The sequence below is a fragment of the Pholcus phalangioides genome, unplaced genomic scaffold, assembly GCF_987345545.1.
Source record: "Pholcus phalangioides strain wild (caught in Gottingen) unplaced genomic scaffold, Ppha-v1.0 ptg000007l_1, whole genome shotgun sequence".
In the NCBI taxonomy this organism is placed as follows: domain Eukaryota; kingdom Metazoa; phylum Arthropoda; class Arachnida; order Araneae; family Pholcidae; genus Pholcus; species Pholcus phalangioides.
Window position 1 is genome coordinate 45,060,836 of NW_028301600.1, and position 20,933 is coordinate 45,081,768.

Sequence of the window (20,933 nt, forward strand, 5' to 3'; positions counted from 1 at the left end):
TATGTTAGCTATTGAGAAAAGATAATTTTTTAAACGTTTGTCTGTATTTTTTTTAATCGTGACTGAAAAAAAGTAATGGTATGGAAGGGGAAAAATATAATGTGGTAGTTTGTTATAAAATTTCAAAATAAGGTATGTAAAATGGTTTTTCTTCACTGTTTTATGTATTAAGGGAATATTTATAGAATGTTATGTATCTATTTGATGTCCTTGATAAATTAATAGACTGAGTTGTTTTTTAGTAAGTAGGAGAATAAATTTATAAAAGTATAAATACTGCAATGGGAGTATGTTAAGTTGCCGGTAGAGATTGAATGATGGAGTTGAGTAATTGCCAGCTAGTAACCAAATTATTTTCTTTTGGGTCTGGATGACGAGTCGCAATGTACTGGTGTAGTCACTGCCCCAAACAGTTAGTCCATATAATAGATGAGAATGAAAAACGGAATAGTAATATGACAGCAAAAAAGGGTATTTAGACAATGTTTCAGATAATAAAATCTATAAACTATAAAACAAAGTTTTGATTGGATATGTTTTACATGAGACCTCCATTTAAAATTTCTATCTATAACAATATCTAGGTATTTAATGGAGCTCACTTGTTCTAATGGAGTACAGGTACATGACAGACCATTAAGACAGTTTTTATTATGAAAAACAAGATTACAGTTAGTATCCAAATAAGTGAGGTTTGAGAAACTAATGTATTTTGTTTTTAGAATATTAATCTTTTTTTTCCGAGATCATTTGAAGGAAACCAATTTCAGACTTTGATTAAATCATTGTTAATAATATGATTCAATGATTGATGATCGTTCCCAGAATAAAGAAGTACAGTGGCATCCACAAATGTGATTATTTTGGCATTGGGTTCAAGGTTACAGAAATCATTAATATAAATAAATAGTAAAAAGTAACGGTCCCAAAGTAGTTCCTTGTGGAATTCCTCTGTGCATGTTCACTGGGCTATTAATATGCTTACCATACTCAACAGATTGAGATCGATTATTAAGATGGAATTCAAATAATTTATGAGCAGTTCTTCTAATTCCATATGTTTGCAATTTAGCAAGCAATATACTGTGATCGATGCTGTCAAAACATTTTTGCATACCAAGAAAAATTGCTATTGTTTGTTTTGAGTAATCTAAGCTCTATCAACCACAAATTTACTAAATTCAATTAGTGCAGTTTCAGTGCTTTTGTTTGGCAGGAATCTGTTGATTTTCTGAGAAAAAATTATTAACATTTAAAAACGAGTATACTCTACATCTTATGATGGATTCCAAGATTTTGGATGCCGTACTGAGAACTGAAACTGGTCTATCGTTGCTGAGATCATTCCTATCACCGGTTTTATAGATAGGGGTAATGATGGCCATTTTGATTGATTCTGGGAAAACACCACTTATTGGAAAATTAAATATTGTAAATCTTGGTGAGATATTTATAATTAAATGTTAAAAAAATATTGTTTTTAAAACATATTTGGTATTATTTCACAACCAATGAGGTGAAATAACAAGCATTAATTATGTGTACTTCAACTAAACGGTAATTAATGCACTTTTTTTTAAAATTTCTTCCAGTTTTTTCATGTTTCTTCCACTGTCTTGGAAGAAACCCAACCCAGCTTCAATTACAAACTCATTATTTTAATGCAGAATTTTTTAACTTATTTGTCTAACTATCCCCTGTAAAATATTTTTTAGCACTATTCAAACATCCACAATAGGTACAGCGGTTAGAGCATGAGACGCACATAGCGAAGGTTGTGGGTTCAAGTCCCACAAACTCGCCTGATATTTTTTATTTTTTGTTCCCAACTTTGAGGTGCGAATGCAAGCCGATCTCCACAGTAAAAAGTCTTGCCCGCCGCAAAGAGCAACAAGCCTACAATGGTAAAATCATCAAATATTACACTTTGCTCATAGTTTGAAAAATATGTGGTAGATGGCAGCACTATAACAAGCATTACACAGAAACAAGCTTCATATTAGGTTCACAACACAGACACACACATTCCAACATGTACCAATTCATTAGAAGTTCCGCAGAGAAATATGGACAAGGTACATGTGTGGTTTAGTATAGTAGGAGTACTATTCAAACTTCACTATTCATGTACAGTAACATCTTGTACAAACCCATAGCAACTACAGTAGTGTTTTGAAAATCAGTCTTGAAAGTATAAAGTTCCAGGTAATTGTGGATACTGGAAATTTTCAAAACATTTCCTATCAAGGTATTCCCCCCCCCCCCCCACCATGGTCCTTTTTCAAGTAAAACTCTAACATCTTACCTATTTTTTACCCATTGCTATGGATAATTTGAGTTTTCAGTATTCTAAAAGACTGCCCTTATCTTATCCACCTTGAATCACTATACTGTTCCAACTCCAGACCTCTGAGTTAGGTGCACATGATTTAAGAAATTTTTGCTAACTTGATAAATTATCCAGAAGACAAATTTATGTGTGCATTTTACAATATTTTCTTAATGATTGCAGTATGATCTACAGTAGATTGTGAGTCTATGGCAGTTTTTAGTGAAAGACCAGAGAGATGAGTGGAACCTATGGGAATTTTCATTCTTGATTCCCATTGGCTTCTGTGGATGTGATGCATTCCAAGAAATTTGGAATATTTGCTTAATAGCTTCTTATGATTGAGTACTTAATAAAGTATGGAGGGTAGGACTCTTTCAGCAAATATGTGTTGTACATATTGCAGCTGTTTTTATTAGCTCAGTCAAAACATGAAATATAGCTGTTTTCTTGATGTGCACCCACAGGGTTCTGCCTGTTGCAAACTGGCTTTCAAGTTGCCATATAGTGTTGTTAAAGTCTCACAATTCGCAAACCTGTTCAAATCTAGGAGTCAGTAATTTTAGTTGCTTTCTTAAAGAAAATATAAGTATAATGAACATTAGCCTATGAACATACACTGGCCTAAGAATTGCAAGCTTTTGAAGCATTTTTTTATAACATAAGAATTGTGGCAGATATTTCAAGAAATACAGTATTTCATATTGTACCCCTTATGCTAGAAACATGAATGTGCTAATTTCAGAAAATTGGGAAATGACCTTGGAATGTTTATTCTATGGATGTCATTTTCTTAAAATGTTTTGTATCATGTTTTTCAACAGGGGATACACAGTCACATTTTTGGCAGAATGTAGCAAAATAAGTTATCCATCCAGCTGATAAACCTGAAAAGTAAAAGTTTGCACATTCACGTCTCTGGCACAGAGAGGGGAATATATAGTATGACAAAATTTCTCTTTTGAAAGTACAAATTAAATGACAGTGAAATTTCTATACAGTGGAGCTTGGTGAATTGAGATTGTGTACCACCTGATATATATAAGTGCCAGAACCTTGAGCTTCAGCTATTTGAGCCCCCCCCCTTATAAATTTTAAGTGGGGGGGGGCAGTCTCTAACTAATTACTGAATATACAATGCAATGCATCCCCTTCTCTCTTTCATACACACTCAAGTCAAGATGATGGTCAACTTTCAGTTACCCCCTCCCCCCAATGCATTCATCATGTTGCTGCTGTTGCAATTTGATATGCAAATCAGCTGCTGTAACATCTTCATGATTCAGATCATCATCACGTATATATAGAGAAGAGCTTTCTTCAGTTTACAAACATTCAGTTTCTGCTTTTGTTCCAAATAGCGCAGCATTGGTTGCCTTGTCAGCAATCCCAATTTTACTTAATATTGATTATTTTGTTATCTAGCTGCTTCTACCACATGACAACCTAAAATGAACCATCCAAAATATGAAATATTTTTATTATCATTAAGTGTATAGAAAATATTGGAAGGCTTAAATTCTAATGTGCAAATGAGAGTAGACCTCCTTGATACCATACGAATGATTAGCAAAGATTAGGAATCTGTTTGCAATCCTATCTAAAGATGATCAGGAACCATTTTGCATAAATCAGGCTTTAAGCATAATCATCAAATTCTACTGTGATGTAGATTCAAAATAGAAATAATGTAGCAAGTAAGATCACTTATGAATCCTATGTGAACGTTGATGATTGACAATTTTTACTCAATTCAAGAATCTGGTATTGATGAATTGGATAATCTCAACTTTTCTGCAGTCCCATTGAGCTTCAAATTAACCAAGTTCAACTGTATAATGATTTTCAAGGGTCCAGAGAAAATTATTGTTATAAAGGATTCATCATTATATATGGAATACAGTCAAATATACATTATTGCTATGGGAAATCTCCCAGACCAAAACGTAATATCATTATATGGAAGTTTCAATGTATTTTGAAAAATCAGAACAATATACTCAATAACTTATATAAAATTCAAAGAAGAAAATCACAAAGTATTAAATCAAGCAAGCCACTATTGTTTAAATGAAATGAACATTACAAGGTAAAATAAAAAGTGAAAGCAATATATGATAGGACAGATAGGGTGGTAAAATCTTTGTTTCAATGGCAAACACAACAAGGTGAGATAACTTATCAATTAAAAAAAAAAAAATAGACAAAAAAAAAAAAAAAATTATAACAAAAGTAATAAATAAAAAAATTAGCACAAAGAGAGAGTAAATACATCATGTAAAATCATGCAGTATGAAATCTATATATGTATTTGGTAAGCTGAAGCTGAGAAACTGTGGCATGTAAAAGTAAAAATAGAAACTAATAGCATGCCACTACACACCTTGAAGGTAAACAGCAATTAACAGGAGGCTCCCCAGGTGGTGGTCTTGGTCCTTTATAAGGAGATATGAGAAGTCTATTTTCTGCATCATTATCTTCTAAGAAAGGCATTCCAGCAAAATCATCAGCATTTGTAGATACCAAGGGCACAGAATTCACACTCTGAAGCATTTTGTCTCTGGATAATATGCCAGCACTCTTATCATTTATATATTTTGTACACTTTTCTACATCACTGCTCGTCATACTATTATGATCTCCATAAAGGCTCCCATCAGGATCAGAAAGCTGCTTATTGTAACATGGACGAGGGATACGTGATAAACTAGTAATTGAAGTTGGCCGGTGTCTACGCCTTACAAAAGATAATTTCAATTCACTCTCATCTTTAATATATTTATCATCTGGATTTTCTCGTCTGCGCCTGCACTCAATAGATTTGATATCATCAGTCTTATTAAGTGTACTGAGTGGCAGAAAATCATGATCTTTACCACAACTTTCAGATTCCAAAAGTTTTGCTCTATCAAAACTAATGTTTTCTGGCACAGTACCTGAATGACGTCTAATCATGAAGTTTTCATATTCATCTCCATTTATATTCATGCCATTTCTCATATTCGCACTCATAATCATAGACCTAGGGCGTCGTCTGCCCTCATGTAAAACACGTTTACGTATATGAAAACAAGGGTCATCTCCTATAGAGTTTTGTTTGCCACTTTTCCAGCACAGTTGGTCTAAATCTGAATTCTTACCTTCTGGCAATCTCACTGGAATTCGAGAAGGTGGGTTTTCATCACCAAAGTTTGCTTCTATAGAATTCCATCCAGAACTTCCTTCTTGACTATAGCTATTGTAAGGTGAAAAACTTCTATCATCAGTTTGAGATGGCAATGGGGATCGCCGCCTCACAAGCCTTTTGTTTGAAGCAGCATCCACAGACTTATTTCTATCATTGTGGAATGTGTACTGAGCATTATCTACATAAGTTGAAGCCCATATGCCATCCCTATTTATTAAATCCTCTGGATTATTTGATTTTGCTTGATAATTATATGTTTCATTTTTCATATCTTTACCTACAGATTCTGAGCCAATTACCATACCATCTGTCGATGTTTCTAATATTTGTTGTTTCTCACATAACTCTGAGCTAATATTGCCAGCTAAAGGTTTAGTTGATTTCAGAAGTATATCAGACATATCAGAAACAGTAATTTCTGATGTTTTCTGTAGACTGTCACCATCTCTACATCTCATAGATCGTTTTATATTAACATCTCTTACTTTATGTTTCACACTTGGCTTACCTTTAAGCTCTAATGGTTCCTTTGCTTGGGTTCCTAACTGCTGGTCATCATAAATCATTATTTTATCCTTTTCATCCCCAATACTTTCAGAAAACTCTTTAGATATTCTAGATTTTTGTATTGAAATAGATAATGATGCTGAAGACCTTCTATGGTAAGGAAACTCACCTTGTAATTTTGCTTCTTCTCGTTTCTGCCACATTTCTCTTGGACCAGATAAACTCCTTTGAACCCCTCTAATTTCAGTTTCATTTTGGACAGAATGAGGTCTTTCAGATTTATTTTTCTTAAGTATTCCTTTACGACATGAATTAGAAGATTTATGAATAGATTTGCTAGAATCTGTATTAGCATCCTCATTTTTTTCTTCTTTTTTCAGTTCCACCGAGTCAAGTAAATGACCAATAGCCACGTTTCTAGGTGATTTGGACAAAAATTTTGCGCTTCCAATATCTGTTTTAGTCTGTTCATTTGAATGAGATAATCTGCTATCATCTGGGGGCTTGCCATCATCCGAGATTAAAAATGGCAAAGACGACCTTCTATTCTCACTGTAATATTGAATTTCTTTGCTTGCTTTTTGTTTTGCTGCAACATTTCTCATTATATCAACATCATACACATTCTCATCAAAAGATGCTTGTTGTTTCAGTGGTGGCTGAAGATGTGAACGAATTTGTAATGATATGGTTGGACAGCTCCAACAACGAGGCAAGCCCTGTGGTATTTCGCCACTAAGAGGAGATCCTCCAAAATGGATACATGGAGACTCATCATTATTGCTGGCAGTTTGCATATTTCGTAAAGAAAGTTTAGGTGGCATTTTTGCTGGCTGTGATAATGATCGTCGAACAGGGCGTCGTCTTTTTGTGCGCTGGCCGTCTTTGTAAACAGTAAATTTACTGATTGGCTTAGTGTTAATACCAAGGCACCTTTCACTGCTGTTGTCATCTTTTTTAGATGATTTTGTAGGTTTGGTATTGAAAACTTCCAAACCTTTTGAAGATTTGCAAACTGTAGGTGACAGAGATTTTTCTTTAGAAGGAAAATGATCTGGAGAGGTAAGATGAGCATTTTCTTCCATTTCATGGTCTGTTTCTTCACTGTCATCAAAAGAGTATTGCCACTTTGATGCTAATGTCAAAGCTGGTCCTCCTCCTTTAGTGACTTGTTGCAATGCAGATATATTATCATCATCTGCCATAGCAAATTGTGTAATGGAGATGTCTTTGTAGCGAGACTTAGTTCCAGAAGAGTGGAATCTTGGTTTTCTATGTTCACGGAGACCCTGCTCCTTAACATCTTTGCCTTTAGGCTCAGTTGGTGGAGTATGCTTGCTAATATCACTATATGTTGTTTTGATTGGTTCACCAACATAGTTCAAGCCTTCTTGACCACTGCCTTCTTTATAATGAGGACTAGAACACTCATCAGCTGGAGCTCGAGACTCAGGAAAAGCTCTAATGATAAGTTTTGGAAGCTCTTTTCTCTGTTTTAGACTAATGCTGCTTTTGTTTTGATCAGCATTTGTACTGGAAATACCATAATTATTTGACCACCCATCTGCAGAAAGATGCCTTCCTTCTTTTCTAGCTTTCAGTACTTTATTAGCAGCATCAAGATCCTGAAAAAAAACAACAAAAAAAAACTGAAATTTCAAACAGAAAATTTGTAACTTTCAACCAAAGAACACACAGGACACATCAACCAAACAACACACATCAAATTAGAAATAATATCAAGTACAATATGTGCAAAGCTGTTAATGTTAATAGAAATATTGAGGAGGGAAGGCACTGAAACATAAAATATTTCTATAGGTATTATTGAGATGGGGTGGCAAATATTGAGTGGGCTTGGGATCATGGGCTGGATACAAGTTTACACCTATTATAATTCGGCATTATATAATTTGCTAGCAGTTTATTTGTCCATTATATTATACCTAACAGTTCTTTTTCGACAAGAAATTATGCTTGAGAATTGATTTCTAATTTCCCTTTTTTTATTTGATGCATGGTTCATCCCACATCACTGATTTATGCATGATGCTGGAATCTAAATGCTTATTTAAGTGGAGAGAATTTAATTCAGGAGGTGTCTGAGGTGTTTTAGACCTGTGGTGCCTGGGTTGAGCTTCATGTAAAAATTATGATTTTGAATAAATTCTGATGTGCTCAGGCAAATGCTAAAAAATACTGGGGTGCTCGAGCAACCATGATTCAGATGCAACAGTTTTACACACACAGGTATATAAACAGTAACTAATGTAGGAAGTTTTAAAGTCTCTCATTTAAAAAAAATGAGGCTTCTGTTTTAGAACAAGAAACAAATGATAACAAATACTTGTTCCTCAGCCAAAAATTCCTACCTACTGTAATCATGAATATTCATTCATAGACCTCCTTATCTTCACACACGGTACCACATAGTCTATTGTTATCAAATCACTAAAACCTATTAGTGCAAGTAATCCTGTATACGTGCAAGCATATAAAAAATTAATTTAACTATAATAATTGAATAATCTTTTTTCTGGTTTTTTCCAAAAGGCCCCAAGTTTTCACTTTTGGTGGATCCTTGCATTGGGGAGGAAAAAATACATTTCTTTCAAAGAAGGAGCAAGAAAAACAAAAACATCGGAGAGGTTGATATACCGTATATACTCGTGTATAAGCCGACCCCCTCCCCACTTCAGGACCACCAAAACCGCAATAAATTTAAAACCCGTGTATAAGCCGACCCCAAAAAATCCGTGCATTTCAGAGAAAAAAAAATCGTATATTTTTATGCAACATCAACAGCTTACGAAAATTTACAATAGAAAATGATTCAAACTTTTTAATCCGTTTCTTTTGAGTCTCCAAGCTCATCGTAATCCATCAGATCATCACAGCATACAGCATCTTTGTTTTTATCTTCGTCTGGGCTGTCTCATTTCCATTGTGCCACTTTCAAAGAGGATATCATCTTCAGTTCCATACATCGCATTGCTGATGCAATACTTTTTGAAGGTTCGGTGGAAACAGAATTCCATGCCTCATGTACCCATTGGCACGCTAGGCCAATGTCAGGTTTCTTAAAGGCACCACTTTTTGTAGTTTCTTTATCATCGGAAGTCATCCATTCGATCCACAAATTTCTTAAATAGTCTTAGTCTTGTCGATGCTCACATCTAAAGGCTGTAGAATCGACGTTATCCCACCAAGTATTGAAGCCAATGATGTTTTCGATTTCTTTGCCTCGGCTTTGACATAATCCGTTCCATGTGGGGTTTGAACATATCCCATACCAATAATGCCGGTTTCTTGAATACTGCTGCAAAAATTACTACGACCCCCCCACTTGAAGAACGAATTTTTCCACAAAAAAACGGTTTATACACGAGTATATATGGTAGATAAGATTAGCTAGAAACTTTTCAGATTTAACTCATTTTTGACCTCGTTTGTAATTTGTGACAAAATCACAGAATTTTTTATATATGATGACTGGCTACTTAAATAACATATTTTCAAAGTTTCAGGAAATTGGACATCAATTTAGCATGTTTTTCTTTGTAATTAATGCCATTTAATTATCTTAGTTTAATTAAAATAATTATAATTTTTGGAAATTTCATGTACCTTGTAACAAAAAAAAATTTGAGGAAAAATTATTTTTCTATTCTTAAAAATTTATTTCTGTTCTTGGTCAGGAAAAAAAATTCAAATAGAAAATCAGTATAAAATTTCTGAAAATTTCATTTTCGAAAAATCATAAAAAATCAAATTGCATTTTAAACAAATTTAAAAAAATACTATGACACTCGTTAGACCTTTTAGTTCCCCCCCCCCCCAAAAATATCAATTTCATACAAAAACTTGAATGAAAAGTATTCGAAAAAATTTTTAAATGAAGAGTTGCACAAATGCAACATCAGTCAAAAATGGGTTTACCTATATTAAAAAAAAAAAAAAAACTACTTGTTGACAAGACAATTGATGACAACATGACAATTGATTTTCCTCTGCAAAAATATGTATGAATCATGTTAATTTTCCTGCTCCTACATTTCATCTTTGTTCAGCTTTTAAAAACTGCCATTCTTAGAGTCTTGTTTCAAGTTACCACAAGTTAAAGTAAATATTAAACAACTACAAATATTCATGCTCAAACTGTACGCAGCACAAAAACCCTGTTTACATGTGCAAGATTGGGGTTTGAATGGAGATGATTTGGTGAATATAAATATGCTTTGGAACTTTTTTCTTTTGTAGAGAAAGATTTGAAAGAAAAGAGGAAGAACGATTTTTCTTTGGTGGACTTTTTATGGTTTCATGCCCCTTTAGCATAATCCAGCACAAGACAAACTGCAAAAAAATTTAGGTGCCAAAAACATTTTTACCTAAAGAAAAAGGTCCAAAATGTCACTTTTGACTTTTTCAGGTCATAGTGACCCTCTTTAATGTTTGCAGATACGCTGTTATAAATTCCAAACATTTTGTGCTGCTCTCAGTTTGGAATTTAGTAACTACACAAAGAAAATTTTAGGCACCAATACAAATTTTTTAGTCGCCATGGTGACCTGGTGCAATTTTCTCCTATTGCTGAGTAAAAGGTACTGCTTTTTCATTTCCCTTGTAAACAGGGCTAGCAAAGCCCTGCTTACATTGTGTAAACATCTATAGATGACAAATATGATATCAACCTGTATGAAAAGAGCATTTATGCTTAGAGAAGAATGATCTTATTTAGGACCTCAGTTTATATTTTTGATATTTTAATTCATAAAGTAAATGCACTGGCATTATAAAGAGAGAACTAAGAAAAATCACAATTTTCTTCCCCTCTGTTAGATTTGGAGAGCTTAGAAGAAAATCAGTGTAAGTTAATTTGTTGAAAATGGCTTTCATATTGCAAGTGCCTCTTTATTGTTAAAACTTTCAGTTGCCAAAGCATTCCAGTTGCTATCTTTATACTACAATAGCAAATAGTGCCACTTATACTGACCAGAGAATGAAAAGATCCTTTTATATCATTTTTAATGTCAATTGACTTACACTAATTGACTTCTGAGCCTTCAATTTGTGGTTATTGGAACACTCATATGAAGAAAAGTTTCTTGCATCTTTCTTGTTTCTTGAATGTCACATGAAATTCACACTATATAAAAAGTTTGGCATCATATTGTGTTGTACAGTAAAACCCCACTTTTGCAGATATTTGCAAGGCCAGTGTTTTCTGAAAAAATAATTTTGAAGAGTAATTTTTCACTCCTCTTCAAAATTTTTATGGGGGTTTTTGTAAACAGAGGAGTATTTTTTTGATGGAACAAAGAGAAATAACTCTAAAAAATCACCTAAAATTTGAAGGAGTATTTTTGCTCCTCAATAAAATTTAGAGGTGTAAAATTGAATTTTGATGCATACTGGCATATACTGGGTGGGGAAATTTTTTTTTGTCTGTAATAGAGGGGTGACAGTGAATCTGGGGTTTGAAATGTATACTTTCAATATTACACAAGAGAATTATTATTTGTCTTTAAAAGAGGGGGTTCTGCTGTATTACTAAACAAACATAAATACTTACTTCATGCTTTTGACTTTCCTCATCATTCTTCAACTTCAGCATATTATTATTATTATTAATGTTGTTGTTATTGTTTTCCATTTGCTTTGACTTCAATTCATATGCAAGTCGTTCAGGAACAGATGCAGGTTGATCATTGATTTCAGAGGCAGGTTTTTTATCAAGATAACTTTCATCTTTGTTTATCAAAGAAGCTTTATCCGTTTCTCTGGATTTTTGTAGTTCCAAATACTCCTCAGGTTTAAGCTGATCTCCCTGGTCTTCAAAATTCGGCATGACATTTTCATCCAGCAAATTTTCTGTCCCAGCTGCACATGGTAAGAGTGTTCTGAAAAATAGAATTATTTGAAAATTAAATATATAAGAACTGGAGCATAACAAATGAAAATAACTGCATATTAAATAAATCTCACTACTTTTTTAAAATCATGCATCATTGATAAAATATTAACCCCTTCTCTTATAAGCTGTTGGCAACAAATTTGGATGATCTCCATTTGATGAATCAGTGATAAATATGGTAACCTTGTCCTAACCTAATCACATGTTAGAAAAAGGAAAAGACGGAGAAGGGAAAAAAAGGAAGGAAAAAAAAAAACCAAATGAAAGGAAAACAATAGTAAGCAGATAAAAGAATAGGTATGAAGTAGATTTCTCTTTCCACCCTCACCTGTTCTCTTTCGTACTTATATATATATACATATAGAAAAATGTGCATTATGTTTCAAATTTAATTAATTTTTGTCTAAACTCACCAATACCAGTCCCATAGGCAGTGTAGTGTAAAAACATTGTAAAAAATTCATTATTTATGTACGAAAAACTGAAAACAAAATTGATGATGAGAAGAATTGGAATTTGAAAGCAATATATGAAATTTGAAAGCAGTATATGAACTTGGAAAAATTCAAAAATGAAATTAACTGAAGCATTCAAAAATGAAATTAATCGCAGCCAATGTCTAGGGCTCTCATCAGGGGTAACACCCTGACATTGGCTAAACACAGAACGTTTTTGAAAGGTGTATGGGAGAAAACTGTTGCCTATTAAGATTTTTTCGAGATTAATTAAAAATTTTCAAATGAAAAGAAAGAAAAGAATTTCAAATTCCAATTCTTCTCACCACCAATTTTGTTTTTCATACATAAATAATGAATTTTTAACAAAATATATATATATATATATATATATATATATACAGGGTTATTCAGAAACGATGGGAAAAACTTTAAGAGGTGATAGTACACACCAATACAAACAATTGACATCAAAGAATGCATGATCTAACATGAAACACAAATGCGCTAGTAGGTTTTGAAACGGCCACTCCGCAAACATTAAAATGGCATTCCTGTTGAAATTTATTGGGAGAAAAAGAACACCACACACACATGCATGCAAATGTAACTTGAGGAAGAAGCCATATGAAAATCAGCATCACAGTGAATAAAAGATGTGAATAGCAGCACTGTGACGTTATTTCGGCGTGCAACAGTTCTAACAGTTGCAGACGTGCCAACTTTTGGAATCCAGAAATCCGAAGATTCTCTCAAGGGAGGTACCCCCCACCAGAATTCATAAACTCGATCAAAAAAAATTCAAAATTTTTTTCTATCAAGTAAAAAAGTTCCATTCCTTCTCCCTCCCCAAAAGCAGGTTCTGCATTGCTCCTGTGCAGAATATAATTCCATGTCAGTCTTTCAATGCAGAATAGAGAAATCACATCTATATACTGTTCATAAAACATAAGTGCTTCTTTTCGTGGATGCTATCAGTGATTGATAATCTTGAGTATAGGAACTCTTAAAAGCTTTACATTTAGCTTTATATAGCTTAAAGCTTTATATTTTCTTTTTGAAGACATTTAATTGGAGGAAACAATTTAAAACTTAGGAGTATTATGGTATTTATCCCCATACAACTACTAAACCACACATGAAGTTCATAAACATTTCTCTGCAGGAACTGCTAACGAGTTTAGGCACATCAGAATGTACCGTTTATGTGTTGCTTACCAAGTTTGCTTCTAAGGAATGTCTGTCATGTGTTTCAGAAGAAATGCATCTTACAAATTTAAAAATAAAAAATCAGTAGTTTATACCGCCTGTATCACATATTATGCTTGAATTTCAACTATTATACAGGTTATAGTGGTTATCAGGTTATAAACCTGATTGCTCTCTGTGAGAGAGACTTTTTTTTAATTGGAAGAGTCTCCTTGGAGATCGACTCCATTAAAACTGCTGATGAAAAAACTTGTGTTTACCGCATGGCTGCTAATGGAATACAATAACGATTATACAGGAATTTCTGCAACCGAGGTCATGCCCCTGATAAATTATTGCTGATATACGCTGCAAAGACCTGACAGTCGTTTTTGCCAGTTGCTTAATGCGGTCACCAAGACCTTTCTTATGGCTGCTCGATGGAAATGACCATGGCTGCCCTCTATGGGTGCTTTCCCTAACGACGACGGCAGTCATTGACGTCATGACAACGTGAGAGCTCGCGTAAAATTAGGAGAGCAGAAGGAAGGATGAAAAATCCGGCATCTCTTGCCTAAATCCGGAGAGTTGGCACGTCTGCAGTTGTAATGTATGGGATAATGCTGTGCTTTAGCAATACTGAAAAAGCAGACATGCATTCATTTAATGAGCTGCAAATGGAAGTACCACAGAGGCAGCACGAATGTATGGTGAGCATTTTTCCCAAACACGGCTGCCCAATCCGAAAACATTTGCATGCTTGCATCGGCAGCTGTGCGAAACGGGATCCTTTCTTGCTTCCCATCTGATGCAGGTCGTACAAGGACTACCAGAACAGCAGGTGTGGAAGACAAGATTTTCCCCAGGTTACATTAGCATGCATGATGTTTTTTTCCACCCGATAAATTTCAACAAAAATGCAGTTTTAACATTTGCAGAGTGGCTGTTTTGAAATGCACTAGCACATTTGTGTTTCATGTTAGATCATGCATTCCCTGATGACAATTGCTTGTATTGGTGTGTAGTATCACCTCTTAAAGTTTTACTCATCTTTTCTGAATCTGTTTTTTTCCACCTGTGTATATATATTAGAGGGACACATCATATGTGGAAAAAAATCATTAATACAAGTATAGAAATAAATGGAGGTAAAAAGAAACTAACTTTGTTTCATAGGGTTACAACAAAGCTCAGTGATGATGAGGAGAGAGGAAAGAAAACCAAGGGTCTACAGGTGTTTGGATGCAATATTACGTGCTTGCTAATAGTGGTTAATTAAAAATATGTATTTTTATATTGCAAAGTAATGAAAGCAATTATAGGGTATGTGACCCAGTGGCAAAACATTTTGAATCCAAAAAGTCGATAATCAAGGTTTTTGTGCCAATTTGTCTGTTGGGTACGTGATTAAATCATTTGCAAAGCACTTCTAAACCATAAAAAAAGTTTGACAATCTGATACTGCAAGCAAAACTCTGTAAATCCCTCTTGCTGACTGCCCCATTAATCCATTTGATTCAACTTGCGTCAAAACTTGTTATGTTTATATCCTCACTTGTATGTGTACTTGGTTTGGCTGCAAAATTTGTTAAATCTGGCTCTTTTCTCCCTAATTCTTTTTGATATTACCAGCCTCCTATCAATATATTTTTTTGCATATTTTTGTGTTGTAACACAGTAAGAGAGCAGCATCATTATCTTTCTTTTGGTCAGATCCTTGTTCACTCGTATAATGTTATGCACAGTGATTTTATCATCCTTTTAGTTATTTTAAGTAATTTTACATGATGTCCTCTGAGCACCAAATTTTAACTGGTCAGCTTATTCAACCAGCTGGCGTAGGTCATGTTACAAGAAAATAGCGACAATGATTGGATAATGAATGAGCATCATCAATATTGCTAAAAAAATTCTGTAAGTAATGAAAAATAGAGATGTTTTTACTTTTGTTTTGTAACAAAACTGTATTTTATAAAACTTCTTTTTTTTTCTTTTTAAACAAGAATAGGAACCATAATGAACTCGTACTGCTGCAAAACTTAAATCCTTCATACAGACAGCAAAACTAAATCCACAACAAAAATTGTTAATTAATGCAAAAACTATACCAAATGTAGGAAAAGTATTTATGTGAAATTGGATTCAGAATGAACTTTTTCCTCAAAATGTTAAATTTCAAGCATTCAGCTCAAATACACTCTACAAAAGTTTTATTTTCTTAAAGTTTTGTCACTTCATGTAAAAATATCAGGATGAGGATTAATGAGTTTTGCAACTGGCAGACTCATATACTAGGCAACTATATAATATTATGGACTTCCATAAAATCCATGCACAACTTTTCGTATATTATCAATATGACAAAGTAAAAAAATATCAATGTCAAATCATATGCACAATATGATTTTAAAAATATTTAGATGATGAATTTTAAGAATCTATTTTTTTATGTATGTGGAAAACAATACCCAGAGAATGCTGGCTTTTGTGTAGTATACGCAGGTGAAGGAGATGAAGTTGAAATTATGGAATTGTCCACATAATTCTTTTCCCAATCGTATGGATCACTTTCTTTAACACCTCTTCGCTTCATGCATTTTTCAAACAAACTGATTAAAAGATCATAATCTGGTCTATCAAAATATCCCAATGATGCAACATGATCTAAATACAGTTTGAAATCTGATGGAAGGTGCTTTAGTAATAACCTATGGTCATACTTTTCTTTCATCATACCCACCTAGAAACAAAATATACAATGTTTGAGTTCATGTGAAAACTGTAATGGTTTTCATATCTCATTAGATTTCAAAGTGAAATAAAAAGAGTAAACAAGTTAACGAAGAAAAATGAAATATGTTATATGCTCACAGTAAAAGTTTATTCATAATACAATAGTCTCAAAAGTTTAAAGTTATGAATAATCAGAGGTGCTAAAAAATAAAAAAAATTTTCTCCCAGACCCCCTTTCTTCCATTTTTCTTTTTTTCCTTGAAGAACCCAGGTAGTTGAAATTTTTTTTAAGAGAATGCGCACACACGCACATACATATTGTGCAGCAATTTCAGTTAGAAAGGGACTAGGCAGCTGAATGAATGAATGCCAGAACTTTGCCACTGGACTTATCTTGTTGCTGAGATCTCTTTCAGCCCAGATTTGTGGCAGAGTCCAGAACACAGGACTAGGCAGCTAAAGTCCTGTAATGGATAAAAATATTCCCCTTCCTTGAGTGGATGGAAACTATTTCCACTCACATGGGGATAGGTTTTAAAAAAGAAACAAATTTGAGTTTTCTTTGTAATGGTTAAAAATAGCATTGTCTACCAATGGCTTATGCATAAGTATTCGAAAGGCAATTATTAGTGTTTCAGCATTGTTCTCCATCAACCCATTCTCCCACTATTGAAATATCCTATGTGACAATCAGAAAACAAAGCACTGTATTAAAATAAATCAAAATCGACAGTTTCTTCAAATTAAAAAAAAAATCCTATCCATAGCATATTCAAAAATAAAAGTACAGCACTGTATGTAAGTCTCAGTAAGGGAAACTCCCAGAGCAGAAGTAGATGTGTAATTCTCATAAGTTTTACTCATTATTTTTATTTTTTCCAGCATCACAGATTGACTATACAGTCAACACCTGTTTTTAGAAACTCCAACAGACACAAACTACTAATATGTAAAATAAAAACTGCTCTAAGTAATGGGATGTTGCTTAGAGCTAGAAGACAAAATTATAAAAATATGACATTTCGTAAAATCGAGTTGCAATTGTGGTATAATTAGCAATCATAATTATATAGGGTATTTGGACTAAAGGTATCCAAAAGTAATGGCTTATAGTGAGAAAGCCACCAATGATTACTTATAAATTCCAGTCGCATTGAAGTGGGCAACTCCTCAAGTTTATTTGCAGCTTTAATCCCTTGCCTGTTTTACCCATGCACCGTATGGGCACTGCTTTCAGGCCTTTACTGATTATCTCATACGGGCAATCTCATTTCTCTATTGCTTTTACTCTTTTGCCATTCCTCTTGTATTTTAATATCAAATTAGTAGTATAGATGGCAGTAGTTGTATACCAAATGGTAATTTGCACTAGGCATAGTTTTTTTTATATGCACAAATGTAAAGTAACTTCTCTGTTAGGCCCTCATGTAGGAAGAAAAGACAACTTCTGGGGAGGATGGGGGGGGGGGGAAGAATTATTTTATTTGCAATAAAAAAATTGTTCTAAATGCTTAAAAATATTAAAAATGTTAATTTTAATAACAGTTTCCTACTTACAAAAGTAAAATGAACAAGAAAAATGCAATAAAAAAATGTGACACTTTTTAGATCAAATTTGGGGAAAAAATGAAACTATTAAGGGGTTAATAATGTCCCCTTAGTGACTCTGCAGATATACAAATGGTACTCAATCTCTGTGTTTAGTAGCATTGAAGTGTTAATAAATCAACTGCTGCAGATATTATTTCAAATCATATGCGGGGCTTCATTTCACTGTTTGTAAACTGTGTTTAAAATGTGTTACAGATTCAAATCCAACTATTCTAAGCACAGGCTGTTTAATAGTCTTTACTTGTTAACTAGGAGAAGACCCTTCAATTGCTTCATTATGAGGGCTTGAAGGAATCGACTAAAAGTAGAGACCTAAGTCCAATCCACACCTTCTTGTGGTGCAGCCTGTAAGTAACCATGTTTAACACGTGGTGAACGGACGTGGATGAGCTTCCTCCAACCTGCACTAGCCAGCGTGGAGGATTACAGCCAAAAACTGCCTAAGAAGAAATATAAACTCTGTTTTTAAACTAAGGCCCTCGGTCTCCAGCAGTCTGAGTGTCCCTGGTTATGGCAGTGACCATCAAGACATGAAGACAGAGGGTGTTACGAATCTCTGGGTTGGACCAGGCTGCAATAAGATGATGACCTTGGCCGTGTATAACGGATGATATCTCTCTTCAAGAAATTGTTTGCAGGAGTTAGAAGAACTGGAAAGAATAAATTGGAACATCATAGGCATCTGTGAAGTAAGGAGGAGAGGAGAAAATCAAACTTGCCAGTATGTATGCCAGACATGTATTTTACTACAGGGGAACAGATAATAGAACCACCAGTGGAGTAGGATTTCTCATTCATAAAAAGTGGAAAAATCACATCGTTGAGTTAGATAGTACATCTGATAGAGTTGCAAAGCTGGTTATGCAAATATCAAGCAGATACCGGATACAGATTATACAAGTCTATGCACTAACAACAAGCTACTCTGAAGAAGTAGAAGACTTTTATGAAGAAATAGACGAGCTGCATAGTAAAGGAAATCATCATATCAAAATAGTAATGGGTGACTTCAATGCTAGAATTGGAGAGAGAAGAAATGGTGAAAGCTCAGTTGGAAGTCATGGTCACGGTGTACGAAATGACAGAGGAAACCGACTCGTCGAATTTGCAGAGCGAACAGTTATGCATCATAAATTCATTTTTTAAAAAGAAACCCCAAAGAAAGTGGATTTGGAGAAGCCCAACTGAAGCAACTAGTGAGATTGACTACATCCTATCTAATAAGAAGCATATGATCCAAGACTGTGGTGTTCTCAACAAATTCAATACAGGAAGTGATCATCATGTAGAATAATGCTTAACACTAGAATGGAAAGAGCGAAACTTATCAAAAATACACAAACTGTCATCGATATAGCAAAGCTTCAAGAACATCAATATAAATTCCAGTTAAGAGCTGAAGAACAGATTCAATTTGCTATATTGACACCACTTTGCTACACCACTGAAGATGGACAAGATGTCACCACGGTGAACAGAACTTTAACTACCCTAAAAGAAATAGCAAAAGAAGTCGCTGGAAAAAAAAGAAATCAAACCGGTGAAGAAAATAACAGAAGAAACAAAGAAACTGATGAAAGAGTGGAGAGAATTTCAGATTGAATAAGAATGACCCTAAATCAAATGGAATATGCAGAACTTTGTAAGACAGTATGAAAGCAGATTACAGAAGATGTCAGGAAGTTTAATTGCGATATTGTAAAGAAAGCACTGGAAGATAATAGGAGCTTAAAATCAGCAAAACCAAAACTGTGTTGGAAGAAAGGAAATTTTTGCACTAAAACGGAAAAATGGAACCATCACAAAAGATGGAAATGAAATTATTAGTATTGTTGAGGAATTTTATAATACTCTATACAAACATGAAAAACAGGATTGGAACAGAGGGAAGGGAGTAGGAAGAAAAGGAAATGAAGCAGAATTTGTACAAGTAGCACCTGTGCTGAAAGAGGAAGTCTACAAGGCTGTAAGATGTATGAAAAAAGAGAAATGCCCAGGTGAAGAGGGGATTTCAATAGACACTATTAAAGAAGCAGGAGAAGAATTTGCCAGTATGCTAGCTGCTATGTTCACAAATTGTCTGACAAAATCAAATGTGCCTGAAGATTGGAACAACACAATGATGGTTCTTCTTTATAAAAAGGGTGGAAAAGAGGATATCAAGAATTATCAACCAATCAGTAATTCATAAAATCGTCACCAAAGTGCTGACATATATATAGGCTTGAATCCAAATTGGATGAAGTCCAACCAAAAGAACAAGCAGGATTTTGAAGTGGATTTAGTCCAATGGATCACATCCAAACAATCAGCGACATACAAGGAATACCAATTACCATTGTGTATGGTCTTCATTGATTTTGAAAAAGCGCTTGACTCTGTCTTCACATCTGCTGTTGTTAATGCTCTAAATGTAATTGGGGTAGAGAAGACTTATATCACATTATCATTAAGAAATATATGACAAAGCAACTGCAACCATTCATTTGGATAAAGGAAAAGCAAAGATTAAACTTGGGAAAGGTGTCAGGCAGGGTTATACTATCTCACCAAAACTCTTTACTGCTGTTTTAGAAGTAGTATTCACGAAGCTGGATTGGGATGAGAAATTAATTAAAATAAATGCAGAATTTCTCAACCATTTGCGTTTTACTGACGACATTGTTGTTATCAGCAGTAATCTAGATGAACTAGAAGAAATGATACAAGAACTGGCGAAGGCAAGTATTCAGGTGGGCTTGAAAATGAATCTGCAAAAGACTAAAGTTATGTTCAACCTCTTTGCATTGAAAAGGACAACCTTGCTCACCAACACAGAGATAGAAGTAGAAAGCTATGTATACCTGGGACAAGAAATTACCATGGACAACGGGATCATTAATGAAATAAACAGAAGGATCAGGATTGGATGGAGACTTTTGTCAAAAACTGTGTAATTCTAAAGAGCCACATGCCATTATGCCTGAAAAGAAAAGTGTTTAACCAGTGTGTGCTACCAGCACTAACTTA

At 34.1% G+C, this 20,933-nt stretch overlaps 1 protein-coding gene across 2 annotated transcripts in view; it reads right to left on the bottom strand.

The window, feature by feature from the left end:
- The window catches only part of LOC149085352 (tau-tubulin kinase homolog Asator-like), an 86,560-nt gene that overhangs the window by 16,818 nt on the left and 48,809 nt on the right, over window positions 1–20,933 (bottom strand). For both annotated transcript variants that reach the window (XM_089233314.1, XM_089233315.1), the window contains exons 7-9: window positions 16,049–16,320; window positions 11,596–11,923; window positions 4,713–7,648 (exon numbers count right to left, since the gene is read on the bottom strand). In XM_089233314.1, the coding sequence (XP_089089440.1) occupies window positions 4,713–7,648; window positions 11,596–11,923; window positions 16,049–16,320 (3,536 nt within the window). The remainder of the gene's footprint in view (window positions 1–4,712; window positions 7,649–11,595; window positions 11,924–16,048; window positions 16,321–20,933) is intronic.